General features: G+C 38.4%; 1 protein-coding gene and 1 long non-coding RNA gene across 3 annotated transcripts in view; one reads left to right on the forward strand and one right to left on the reverse strand.

Annotated features, from left to right (window-relative positions):
* HTR7 (5-hydroxytryptamine receptor 7) overlaps window positions 1-13,601 on the reverse strand; it is a 37,872-nt gene that overhangs the window by 19,739 nt on the left and 4,532 nt on the right. Inside the window, exons 2-3 of one of the 2 annotated variants that reach the window (XM_087767648.1) lie at window positions 5,017-5,021; window positions 1,653-1,754 (exon numbers count right to left, since the gene is read on the reverse strand). The exons of the other annotated variant lie outside the window; for it this stretch is intronic. Coding sequence (XP_087623774.1) covers window positions 1,653-1,754; window positions 5,017-5,021 — 107 coding nt within the window. The remainder of the gene's footprint in view (window positions 1-1,652; window positions 1,755-5,016; window positions 5,022-13,601) is intronic. 2 annotated transcript variants of the gene reach the window in all.
* On the forward strand, window positions 1,671-12,909 carry LOC148054822 (uncharacterized). Its single transcript, XR_015706935.1, has 3 exons — window positions 1,671-1,715; window positions 7,115-7,185; window positions 12,375-12,909. It is a non-coding gene; the product is annotated as an uncharacterized LOC148054822 (long non-coding RNA).

Consider the following 13,601-nt stretch of genomic DNA (forward strand, 5'->3'; position numbering starts at 1 on the left):
AGGTAGGAGACATGAGAAGGGAAATGGATTTCAGCCCATTCCATCCTTCACCAGCCTCCTAGAATCTAGATGCATTTGAAAACTGAAAAGGTTTTGGCAATGAAATATTTATAATTAAGTTACACGCTGTAATGGAAGACTTCCTATTTCAAACTTTTTCAAGATGTCTGAACTCCAGCTTTGTGGGTTTCATCATCTCTGGTTTCCTGTATATAAGCGTGGTTTGCTTACTGAGTGCAATAGGATTAATTATATACAGAGCTCAAAAGTGCTTCTCACCCCACTTCTTGACAGATGATCTGTAACACTTCAAAAGCTCTCTAAATCTGGGCAAGTCACACATGGGAAGAATCCATTTTTCTGTACACTGTTCAACAACGTGCAAGGTTGAGGAAAATAAAAAGTAATTTCATAAGTTTGTTTCTAAAAGAAAATGTATAACTGTGTCAGTCTACACATTACCCACTTCTGCCCTTTCACCCCCCCATAGATTTGCAAGTTCCCTTTACTTAATATGGATCTATTTTTTTTTGTGGAAGAAGAAGTGAGGAGAGAATCAAAAGGCTCTTCCTAAATTTTTCTTTCTTTGCAAAAGTAAAAAATTGTATTAATCAAAGTATAGGATAAAGTACAATTTACAATTGATATTACTAACATTTTGGGAATATTCCCTAGAGAAGTGCTTCTTGGGCTTTTGAAGCAATGGCTCACTTCACTGAAAATCTTCATGGACTTTATCATAGTATATTCACAAACTGCTTCACAAGTCCAGAAGGCCAGGTCCTTGTACAGTCTTACAGCTTCATACCCTACAGTATAATTTACACTAGTTGTTAAGTCATTTTATCAATCAAGGAGAAAAAAGAAAAGCAAAACATCTTCAAAAATGGCTGTTTGTTGCTATATTCAATAAGGTGATTTACATCAGAAAACACTATTTTGTTTAAAATTCACACTTCAGTTTGTTCCACATCGAGTGCCTTTTTTTATTATTCCAAAATACTTCAGACTCATAGAAACAAATGCAGTGCATTTGCATCATGTCAACTGTTGTACTATCCGAGTATCTAATTACATGTAGACTGATGTCTGCCTTATGTGACTATTTTTTCATCTTTATGTGTATGATGTAGTATCTCATTAAGTTATTACAAGATGCCTGGCCCCTTTTTGAGGGGGCAAAGAAGATATTTTAGCCTTCTGATGCTGAGAAGACTAAGATAGGAGAAGCTTTGTTCTAGAAAAGTATTAAAGAGAAATCACATTCTCATTTACTTCTCTCTGGTTGCATTGCGATGTTTGTTTCCGATTGGGTGTGCAGTAAAAAAGAAGTTCAGGTTGGAAGAAAGCTAGGGAAGAGGTTTTATCTCATATGGCCTTTTGTATGGTAGAGGAGAACTGGTTATCTGAAAAGTGAAAATGAATCTGAGGATGACAAGTAAATGATTTGCCATGACTGGAGGGAGGTAGCACTGTCAGTGAGCTTAAGGAGCAGCAAAGGAGACCTTGAGCATGAATGCATACAGTTCAAAAGCTACTGAGGAGGGATGAGGCTTGACTTGAAATATTGCTTAATAGTGTTATATGGGACTTAAGAGAGAAAAAGAGACAGAGATGTACTGGGAGTTACTTATGTTTGCCCTCCTTTTATCAGTCTAGAGAATCTGAAACAGCAAGTGAATTGATTGGATGAAGGACTGGACCACTGGATGCTGGTAAGGCACTGCAGAAGAAATGACATAGCTCTATTCTTTCTTTTTTATAATAAAGAAATTGGGGAGGAATGCTTTAGTACTGGAAGTCATCTTTATGATGGCCTTAGTTCCTGAGGAGTTAATCACATGTTCTGATCCTTACTCCCAAGCCTTTCTATCTCCTACACAATAAACCTCACTGTCCTTCTGGCAATTACAGCCAGTCAGAAGACAGGCATTAATCATGATCTTTTGCTGAATGCCTACATGTTTAGAGGATCTAAAGCCTTAGGTGATTCATTTGTTCATTGGCCTGAGCCACCCATACAACTGAAGATAAGGTTCAAGTCCCTGAACTTAATTTGATCCTATGGGCTAAGCAGTATAAAAAAAGAATGAGAGTTAGATGTCATCAGGACAACCCAAGTTGCCCAGCTGATAGGCAGAAGCACTCCATGCAGTTGATATTTGCTGATAGAAGAAGATTTATTTGCTGCTTTGCCTTTCCTGTGGGGGAAAATAACTTTAAGCAAAGATGTGTTTTCTTGAAGCCCCAGCTGAGATGAAATCCTTACTCTGTTAAACAGAGGCAGTTCCTGAGCAAAAGAAAACAGAGGAATGGAAAAGAATATGTTTTGCAGATTAGGAACTGGAAAATCCTCATTTTCCTCTTTCGGGTTCCCCCCATCTTACCTCTCTTGTCCCTCATGCCCAGGGGTATCGTCAAAGCCAATAAAGATTTCAGGTTTTTGCCAGAGTCTGCAGTACTTCTAACGTACTATTTTTTTCATCCTTACTGCCTTCAGAAAGGGTTTTAGTTCCCAAACTTACAACTTATTAACAGAACTCAGATGTCTTGCCCTCCCATATTCTGACTGGTGTTGTCTTGTGGCAAAGACGAGCACTCGTGATTCCAGGCCAGCCTGCTGGCTTCAGCCAGGCTAGAGGAGATGTGCCAGGAGACAACCACCAGACATGCCTCAGTCTTGGGACCATCCTGTTCTGTGCAAGCGTTCAAGTAGGCTGTAATAAAAATTGCAATGTGTTTTCTCTCGGTTCTGTACTCCACCAGACAGCAGCACAAACATCCTTTAGGTGAGCAATGAGGCATGCTGATAGCCCACAGGATTTGTGCCTATATTTTGGCCAATGTATCAGTCCACCATCTTCTCCTCCTGTGTCTGTGTGGGCACATACACACCAGATGACCCCTTTCTATCTGGCAGCCAAGTGGGTCCCAGGATGTATGCACTACAAACAAGTTGAAACCAGAGCAAACTCTAGGAGGACCTTCAGAGAGGGTACTGAAGTTCCTGTAGGTGCACATGAGAGGGTACCTGTGTGGATGCAGCTGAGGCAGCCTGAAGAGTTTCTTAGGACGAATGGTAGAGACTCAGATTGGGGATGGGACACCAGGACTTTAGATGGTTCTCAGGAGGAGGAGGTTGCCAAAACAGGGATGTCCAGTTCAACGAGACAAAAATGCAGAACTCAAGTCCCTGCGCCCAGCTGAGCGCTCTGGCTGTTCCCTGGCACCATGCTAGCATAAGACCCAGGCCTCCTGTGCCCCTTGCTTTTTGCAGCAGAAAGCCTAAACACCCAGGGAGCTGCAGAGAGCTCTGCTCTGGGTGATCAGGGAACCTGAATCAGGGTTTGCCCTGAGCATACCAGTCTGTCACTTTAGATGCAGCTTACATGGCCTGCCTGGAACCACAAAATAAGCCTATAGACCCTGATCGCTGGGTCATCTCAAGCCAAGGTTGGTGCTTTAGTTGCATAACCATTTTTTTTTTTGTGTTGCTTGAGGTAAGCCAACAGATACTTTCAACTAAAATGTGTGGGGGCTTGATTTCAGATCTATGAAAAACTGTCTTTTTTAAAAAGAAAACCCTCGTCAGACTCCCATAAAGTAGAAATGGCTACGGTGATTTTCTCCAACTTCACTACATGAGTCACTCTTGGATTGACACTAAACATCAGCTTAAAAGGAATTATTTTGAAAGTTATAATGGTGTTTCAAAATGAAAGCCTCCTACAACCTTAACTAGAAAATCATGACTGACGTCTTAAGTACAATTAAATAAAGCACTTCAGAAACTTCCACAGTATAAGTGATGAATGAAATGAAAGATCACAGCCCATTGGACTGATAATACCACTATATTAAAACAACGTATCTTCAGGGAATAGCTATTTAAATGTGCTGATATTTATGTCCTCTCTCTTCCTTCCTTGAATACAAACAATTTAAACATAATATCTCCAGACAAAGAGCTTAAGGAATAACCCTCTCTAGAATACATCTTACCTCCTCCCCCTTCTTTCTCTTCCTCTTGCTGAAGAGACAGGAAAAATACTGGGAGGACCTGGTCCAAATTCTCCTCTCTGCTTCTCCATGCCAGTAATTTTGTAAGAGCCCTAGTGAACACCTATAGAGCGATTATGGGTGAATCTCAATACAGAACTAATCTACTTGGACATTTTTGGCTTTATCTGTAGCTGTATTGGCCTGAAGGCAGATCCGAATTTGTCAAAAATCACACAAAGATTTTGCTGTGTTCTGTGGGGTCAGGTATGTAAAAATTGTTAATGTTCACCTCAGCTTTAACTTTTTTGCCCAATCTCAGCAGGGAAAAAACCATAATATATTAATAAACTGTGTTAGATACAGGAAAAGCTAAGTCTAAAGCAGGTTTAATCAGAAGTCTTATTTCTAAAACTTTGGGGTGTTCAAAGCGTCTTATATAGAGTCTGTATAAAGTCTGGGTCTCTAATATTACCTGTGGAAATGCCAGCTAGAGGTACCAACTGTTTCTAGAAAGTGGGCACGGTGGGTTTTAATTTCACTCCTTTCCTGAAAAATATTTTAAAAATATTGTCATTGTAGTTCAGTGTAAAATACGCTTCTCATTAATGTAAACTTCTCACAAAGGAACTCTCAATGCAAATAGGTCTGAAAGCAAGAAGAAAACCCACTAACAGAATAAAAGTGAGACATGGCAACTTTGGGATTGTAACCGAGGTACTGAAGCAGACGAAGCATCTAAGTAGTTCTGTTTCATAAAGATGTCCGAGATGAAAAAGGACACTATCTCCTCAAACACCAATATATTCTGGCTGACTGAGATCAGCGATGCTTTACTTGAGAATAGCAGCAAACAAAGCAAAGAATTTTTGTAAAGCTGAGTCAATTAAAAAAAAAAAAAAAACAAAAACCAAACTACCAAGCTACCCAAAATATAAGGTAGGGAGTTTGTGATAAATTTCCAGAGTAAGAGCAACTAAGTACCACTCTAGTCAAAGCACTAGAAGAATGAACTACCTCTGCTCAAAGTCACATACTGGTAGGTATCTAGCAGTGCTGTGTGAAGAACAAAAAGAGCCATGCTGTGTTTCAGGAAAGCTTTAAAATTGGCCTTCATTCTGGATTTTATGAAGGAAAAATCCAAAGTATTTTTGTCATGAATTGACTGGTTAGAAACAGAATGGTGCAGTGAACCCTGCTTTTCACATACAAGCAAATGAACTAAACCAGCTTGTTCTGAAATATCAAAAGAGGACCTTACCAGAATATAACTCTAATTGTGTTACTTTAAAAAAACAAATTCTAGCAAAATCATCTCAATTTCATAAAATATTTTGATAACAGAACATCCCATTCTGATCTCCTACAATACCAGTAGGTTTTTAAAGATGCCGACTCTGGAGTTGCTTGTCCTCTACAGTAGTAAAAGCATGTCTCACTTTCTAATACGAACAGGTCCCTTCGTAGGAAGAAATCATAACCTGTTTTGGAAGGGGAGGCAGTGGGTTGGAGAGAGCACAGCATGAGGGGAAGGTATCAAGGACAGAAGGCAGGAGATTAGATCAAACTGTGTATTTGCAATTCGAGAACCTTTTAGAAAACTGCTATTCAGAGTCCTTTCCAACAGAAACTTCTGGAACGAGGACTGACCAGAAGATAAGAAGGTGATTCCTTCCCTGTAACTTACACAAACAGCTATTTATTTGCCATTTTTTGATACTTTAGCAGTATATTGTCTGCTTAGTATGCGGTACAGAATGAGCTTATCATGTCTCATCATCTTTCATGTCAATTGAATGTGAAGTCTACTGTAGCTACCACATCTCTCAACCGTATGTCATTTATCTCCTTAGCACTCATTTTAACTAACATATTTATTTACAGTATGCTTACATACCAGATCCCAAGTTCTCCCTTCACATGTAATCCTCCTGCCTGCTGTAATTTTCCTCAGAAAATGTCTCATTCAGTGATATTTTGAAATTTAATTTCAATAAATAAATCAGATCAAGCTTTCCTCTATAAACTGGAAACAGAAAATTTTTAGGAATTTAATATTACTTTACAAATATTTCTTCTCCTTACGATCACTCAGAATCCTTAAATACACAGCTGTAGGTGCCCTTTAACTGAAGGAGAAGGTTGAAGGGGAGAAAAATCTAGTGATGAAAAATAACTGCAGCAAAACCCAAATTGTGGTGGGTAAAATTGTATGTTCAGCCCTTCACAACCACAGTATTTAATAGTTCATTTATCATAATATTTATTCATTTTTACCAGCAGGCTTGGGAATGAAGAAAGTAACGCCCACACGGACACTACTTCTTTCTAGCTAACCAATCCTCCACTCTAATGAACTCTGAACGTCCTGGGTCTTGCTCAGACCTGCCAGGCCGTGGTTCCATGTAGCTGGCTTTTTCCAGCTTGCTGCTTCAGTAAAAATTAATCCAAATCCAGAAGTTCATACTCCCCATTTCAGGCGTCACCAGGTCTACTTTTGCAAAGGCGGCTCCAAGTAAGCTTAGAGATCTCTGGACAGGAAACCTGAAAAAAGGAGATTAGCCAGGAAAATGTGTCCTCTTTGTCTTGTTGAACAAGGGCCTGCCCACAACAGGCTTCCACTGCAGTATATCCTTTTCCTTCAGCAACATCTTTCATAATTTTTCTCCTTTGTAAAATCATGTAAAATCTGCAACACTAAATATATTTGAAATATAAAACAAATTTCAACACAACAGAAACATCAGCTCCACGGGCATGAAATCGTAGTACATTCAATCTACAGAATAAATCTTGTGCTTTTCTCCCATCAAGAAAGGAGTTTCTGGCCCTCTTCCCCTGGGCTTTCTGTACAGAATGACAAAATTTGATGCCAGATTCAACTACTCCACAAATGACCATTTGTCCAGCTCGGGGGGTGGGGGGGTGGTGTGGTGTGTCACAATTCTTTTACAGTGCCTTTTCATGTTACCCAGAATTTAGAGTTATACCTTTATGCTAAAACAGAAATAGGTACAGCTGATGATAGACCGTTTTCTCCTCCAAAATTTTTACAGATAGTAAGATCTGGAGGTTATCAAGGATCTCAGACTTCACTCCTCTGTTCATTTTACAGGTGCTACACCACAGACAAAAGCAGTGAAATAAGTGGGATCAGCAGAAGAAAGCCCTTCTTCTCATCTCTCAGTGAGTATGTCTTTCCTTTGCTTTTCTCAGCAGCAAGTTGGCAACTCTAAGGTTCTTCTGAGGTGTGGTGGTATCAACTTTGTGTGGATAAAGACTAAAATACCTAAGGTTTATTGCTGTGCCTACAGCTTCCAATAATATCAGTTCTTATTGCCAGGCTAACAACTTCAAACATGCATTTGAATTTAGGAGCAGAACTTTGGCATCGGTGCGGGATGAATCACTACAGCTAGCCTATGGACATTTCAGGGAACTCACTGCAAACTGCAGGTGTTTGGGACATTTGATAAGATGCTCCCTTCATTTCAACACATAGGTAGCAGTGCAGAAGCTTTGTGTTAAGTAACAGGCTTTGGAAATGTTAAGCTCCTCCTTGTGTTGCTTAATTCACAGGCAAACAGTCCACTATGCTATTTTAATTTCAGTTATTTTTGAAAAAAAAGGAAGCTTGTGTTCTGCTAATGACCAAACTCATTTAGCAAAACCAGCTTTTTAATATGGGATAATAGACTCTTGAGAGACTACAATTGGTATTGTTCCTAAAACTGCTTGTGCTAGGAAGTGGGTCTCTGAATGCAGACTCTTAAGGTAAAAGGGAAACTGCAGTACATAACAATGCAAAAATTAAGTCTTTAGAGCCAAAGCTGTATTATTTTTAGCATCAAAACACCTTATTAGACTATTAAAGAAAAGCTTTGCATCTTGTCAGCAGCTGTTTTGGGTCATGGGTGTAAATAATTTGTGGCCAGACAACACAGTCTGACTTTGTTCAGGGATTTAGTATTTCAGCTATTTGTTAAATGACAACTTCTACAGCAAATAAACAAAATTTAACAACCCATATGGAGAACTGTTTACAGAAAATTCTTCTGGCACATGGTACTGTGCATCTGAAATACTTCATGACAATCACAACGTTTTTACGGTTTGTATTCATGATGACTGTTATGTTGCAAATTCTACAATGTTTAGGTAATAGCATATACTTCTGATATCTGTGCTCAAGCCTTCCATTTCCACCTTCTATTTTTTATGCCTATTGCCAATTTCTAAATACCTGTTACCAGAGTAAATCTTCTAGGCCACTATTCTTTACTTTAATGCAAAAATCCCTACATTTTCTAGTATGGGGCAGTCCTCTAACTAGTAAACACACGCTACTGATAACAGAGTTGGGTTTTTTGCAGTTACCTTTTGTGTCCCTCTCTGGAGATCTGCAAACCATATGTTGAAATACATTGTCCCTGGTCTCTAACACATCTCTCAGGAAAAGGAAACAGTTTACAAATAATGTACTTAAAGAAAGCTCTGTATCAATTTAACTTGCAGCAGCAATAGGCCGTATATCTGATTGCAGGTATTTGTATAGCTGATGAGAAATGATGATTCCAATGCCAGCAAGGCTACCGATCAGTATTCTTCAGCGGGAGTGAAGGTGGCACAGCTGCATGCCACGTTACTGGGAGGAGATCTCATGATGTATCTGCCTAGGTCTCCAATAATAAGCTCTCCCCAAAAGACTGGAGAGTTTTCAACTCAAAAAAGTCAAAGTTTATTTAAATGAAAACTAGAAATTTGATCTGCTTAAATACAGAAAACTCATCACATGGTGAGTTAGAAGTAAAAAGGTTTGTACACAATTCTCTGACAAAAACAGTGCCCTTGCAGGCAAGCCTTTGCTTCCAGTTCTGGTTTTACCCAACTTAGTGAGTGTCTGAGATACAACAAACTCTGCCCAGTCTCCCTTGGTCCCTGAGCAGTTTTTCCACCACTGTTAATACATGGCAAACTACTGCTTGCTCCTCAGCCTGCTACACCCTGCAGGATAAATAGCTCCCAATGTGAAAAAGGTGTTACTTTCATATGGCTCTACCTCCACTTCCCACGGTCTCCTTAAAGAAACATAAAAAACTGTAAACAAAAATGGATAACCAGCTTTCCTTGTGGTTATATTTTTAACTTACACTTCCAGAAGCTAAAAAACTTGGTTTCAAGTTTTTGACAGTACCAAAAAACCACCCATTTCCTTGATATATCTCAGGAAAGAACTTTGCTGCCAGCTTTTTCATCAAGACACAATGTACCTCTAAGAATAGACTTCATCCTGGTTTCTCCTTACTTTAAAAAAGGTATTTTTGTAATGTCCCTCCTTGGTTTTGTGTTTTGAGTTGTTTTTTTTAAACAATCATGACTATTTTGCAGTGAAATAGCTGTCCACAATGATATCAACCCCCCTCAGAGGTCTCTTGTGTTAGCTCACAATTTGATAGCAGAGGCCGGGATAAAGACAGAAGGAATATACTCAGTACGGACTTGATTTTCCTGCACATCTCAGTTCTGTGTGTTATTAGAACAGCTGACGCTATTAGAAATTTCATTCTTGTCTCTACATCACCTAAAAAAATTGTTTACTGTTAGAGGTGAATCACTACCTGATTTGCATATATGCTAATATGTACGGAACTACCCATATGTATCAGATAATCTAGATGTTCTGTAGAAAGCCTCCTGAGTAAACAGCAAGGTACAAGAAGAAAATCAAAGCTGCTGCACTTTTTGATTTTGTTATGTTAGTTCAAACAGAATAGAAACAAAGTTTCCATATGATATATTTCATTACTGGAGTGTTTTGGAAAGGAAAACTTACCCTTTGTAGTAAGAGCTTGCTCAAAAAAATTAATCTGTTTTTTCTATCTTCAGTATACATAGGAATACATATACTATGAATCAATCTTTTAGAAATAGTTGGCTATCCAGTACAATATAAAAAACTAAAACTTGTAAGCTTTCCAGCTCAAAGAAATTATCCTCACCTTACAAATAGTAGTGACCATTAGGACACAACTGCAGTGAGCATTGCTTAACGATGCTCGTGCTTTGTACACTCAGGTATCAGAACTTGCAATTTTGCTTCCCAGTCTTTCTTGTATGACAACTGCACCATGGCAGGCTCAACTGTTTCTCTTTTATGTTCATGCAAGACCTACAATGGCCAGCTCTTTCTTCAGATTTCCTAGTCCACAGAGGAAGGTCTAGATCTCTGTGTGATATACTGAGAGGGAAAAAAAAGAGGTGTTTGTAGCTGAAAGACAGCACCGTGTGTACAATATCAACTGCAGATGAAATGGGAGGTTCTGTTTCAAAAGTTGTCACAAATGTTTCCAATAAAATGTTTCAAACTCAACAACAATATTAAAAAATAATACCAGATCTCTTTTCAAGAAATAAGATATTCTCCTTACATGATTTACAGGGATTTTTTTGTAAAAAAGTTTCAAAGAAAATTATTCCAGAAAAGTCAAAGAACATTCCTTGATTAATTTCTGTTCCTCTAGAAGGTTGTGAGAGCGTGCTACCAGTGATATAGTAATCTTGCTTCAAACACGGTATAATGACTACAAATGCTTTGATGTTTCATTCGATGATACTCATTCAGTTCAAGAAAAACACTGTAGGAAAATATAGTTTGATAGCAGTGTACACAAGTTACACTACACCGTTATGCCTGTGTGATATGTATTTGCATTTTTGTAATTTATATTAGGAGATATTTGCGAAAGCTCCCTTCAAAAACTAAGAGGAGTTTTTCTAGAATTGTATTTTTCCTGTGAATTTTGGAGCAAATCCAACCTCACTTATGGAAACTTTGTGACCTTGACAGGAAAAAAAAAATCACTTTTTAAACGTCTCTAGAATGCCCTGCTTGGCAAAAATGTGAATTAATGTTCCCTTACCTCTGACTATCAGGCGCCTTTGAAATGTCTGGATGAACCCCCAAGAATTAGAGACCCCAAAATCACTTCTGAAAACTCATCCAGTGTTAAACCCTGGTAGGAGCAAACAGAAGATAGTTTCAAATGTGGGGGAAAAATGTAACATCCAATTTCAAGAAAAGGCATTCTCGTAAATGTGGTGTAATTGCAAATCTCCTGGTACTGACTGAACTATATTTCCCCATTCATGCGCACCTTGGAACATTACCAACTGCAGTCACCTTTTCACTGCCACCTCTAGATTATCTTGCATCTCCACACTTCACGACTCCCTTTCAGTAACACTACTTAAACACATCCAGTATATAACAGCAATAGAATAATCAATCTACAGATTTTTTTCTATAATGTCTTCTAGCTTCCCAAACTTTGTCAGCCTCTACTGTGCAGCCACAAGACACACCTACCAAACTTCAAATCTTATGACTGTTCCCACTGCAGAAGGACAAAACTTCCACTCATTTTGGTGGTAAAAGAATCCCTTTTATTCCTGAGTTAAGTCTTCACAAAATAGTCCATCTGTTTGATAAAATAGCTTTTATTTGCTACCTTCCATGTTATTTATTGTGCATCTGGCAGTCTAGTCATGGAGCATAATGTCTCTGCAAAGACATAACAAAACAATTGCTATGGCCAAGAACAGGTTACAGTGTAAGTAACTGCATCTCTCGCAGGCTGCCTACATGACATGGGAAAAGATACCCGCGGATGCCACAGAAAGGTACCTAAAGAAGTGTGATCGCGTTAGTACAGCAAAACACCCCAGCTTCGTTTACTCTTTTGGAGCTGGCTCTCGGTGAGAGATACACATCGCACTGCCTTATACTACTTAATGCATCCAACTTCCAACTCAACTTCTTCATCTCAGGATTTGGGAGCAAAAATTTATGTTGTACCTCTTTTCAATGTAAATAATAAAATGCAGATTGCAGAAGCATTCGGAAAAAAAATGTCTGCAAAAAGAAACTACAACAACTTGAGGAACATTCTTTAAGTGGACTAAATTAGAAAAAATATATGGAAAGGAATAAGAACAAATCTGGGTTTTTCCACTTCAGTGCATCAATGCTGTCTGTATCTTTCATAAGCTAGACAAGTTATTTACAGACTCAGACAGAGTACAGTTGTTTATCAGGCTGAACAATGGAAAGAATGGCTCTTGTGATAGTGATGGTGGTTAGGAATTAGCTACCATATTGATCTCAAAACTTTCTTCTGCAATATAGACCTTAATTGCAGTAACTCCATCACACATTTTTCCTATAGTTCCTTTTAGGTTTTTCCTGATTCCTCAGTTATTTCTGTGTAAATATATATACTGAACAAAATCTCATGGGGGGCACTGCTGATGGGTGCCTATATTTATTCTAGATCCAAAATATATTACATACAGGATTTTTTCATATCTCTCTACAGATATATTCTACATGTATTTTCTGAAGGAACTGAGCTGGCTGGCAGAACAGACCGCAGCCTTTTCCACCCATGGCCTGAAGGCAAAAGAAGAGTTTCATACCGAATGGGAAGCCACACAGGGCTCTTAGGTGCCATTAGGCTTAGGAAATTGCTGACAGGGTTTTCAGGTCATATTATCAGTTTTGGATGTAGGCAGAATTTAGATACCTTGATTCCATTTAAAGCGCTTAAGTCTTTATTTACATTTAGTCCCAAGTTCTTTTGATGCACTGGGCTCCTCAGTTTCCAGGCATGCACCAAGGACACTGGAAATGGGTGAGCTTTTAGGGATTGATGTATTCTAAGGTGAAGCATAAGTATTTACACTTACTTGGAGTACGGCTGAAGATATCAAACAGGGAGGGAGAGAAAACTGATCCTTGTGTATAAAAATCTCAAGATTAACAAAAAGGCCCACTTTGGTATCATTTGCATACAAATTCTAAATCCTCATCAATTTAATGGAAGTCTGGAATACTCATGAATTGTTGGCTAACATACAGACTGGAAAAGTTCCCCAAAAAGTGTTTCATTACTTGTGTGGGTGTGGGGAAAGTGTTATAATTCGTCAACCGTATCTGAGTAGTTATGTTACTTTATCACTTTCTAAGCCAAAGAGCTATTTTTAAATTGAATTAAAAAATGCTACTTATGCAGTTATCTGGTGGATACTCTCCAAAACAGGATTTCTGTAGCTATCTTGGGTCAGAAGAACATGATGAATCAGCAGGCAACCACCACCAGTTTAAATTTGATTAGTTCCTTTTATATGTTCATTCATCCACTAAGATGTGGTTTGCATCCTTCCCTTGTAATTCACTCCTGATACTCTTAAATGTAAAGGAATCTAAATGTGGTATAATTTATTTAATTCAGAGCCAGAAAAGCAGAGCCTTAGGAGGAAAAAAACAAACAAAAAAACCCAAACAAAAAACCAAACAAAAAACACAAACAAAAAACCAAACAAAAAACACAAACAAACAAAACAAAAACAAACAAACAAAAACAACAAATAAAAACACTAATAAGAGACTACTATTCACTGAGGCATAGTTGTCCTGCCAAAGTCTCTGTAACTCCTACCTTTCTCCAGAGCAACCCCTCATATCATGGATTGAGAGTATAGCAAAGGTAATATTGATTGTCTGGGTATCACGCTGTCTTGCCTGTTTAATCCTTATGAAATTT

This window comes from Nipponia nippon, unplaced genomic scaffold (genome assembly GCF_047370975.1).
Source record: "Nipponia nippon isolate SJK-2023a ecotype South Korea unplaced genomic scaffold, ASM4737097v1 scaffold_3, whole genome shotgun sequence".
Taxonomy (NCBI): Eukaryota; Metazoa; Chordata; class Aves; order Pelecaniformes; family Threskiornithidae; genus Nipponia; species Nipponia nippon.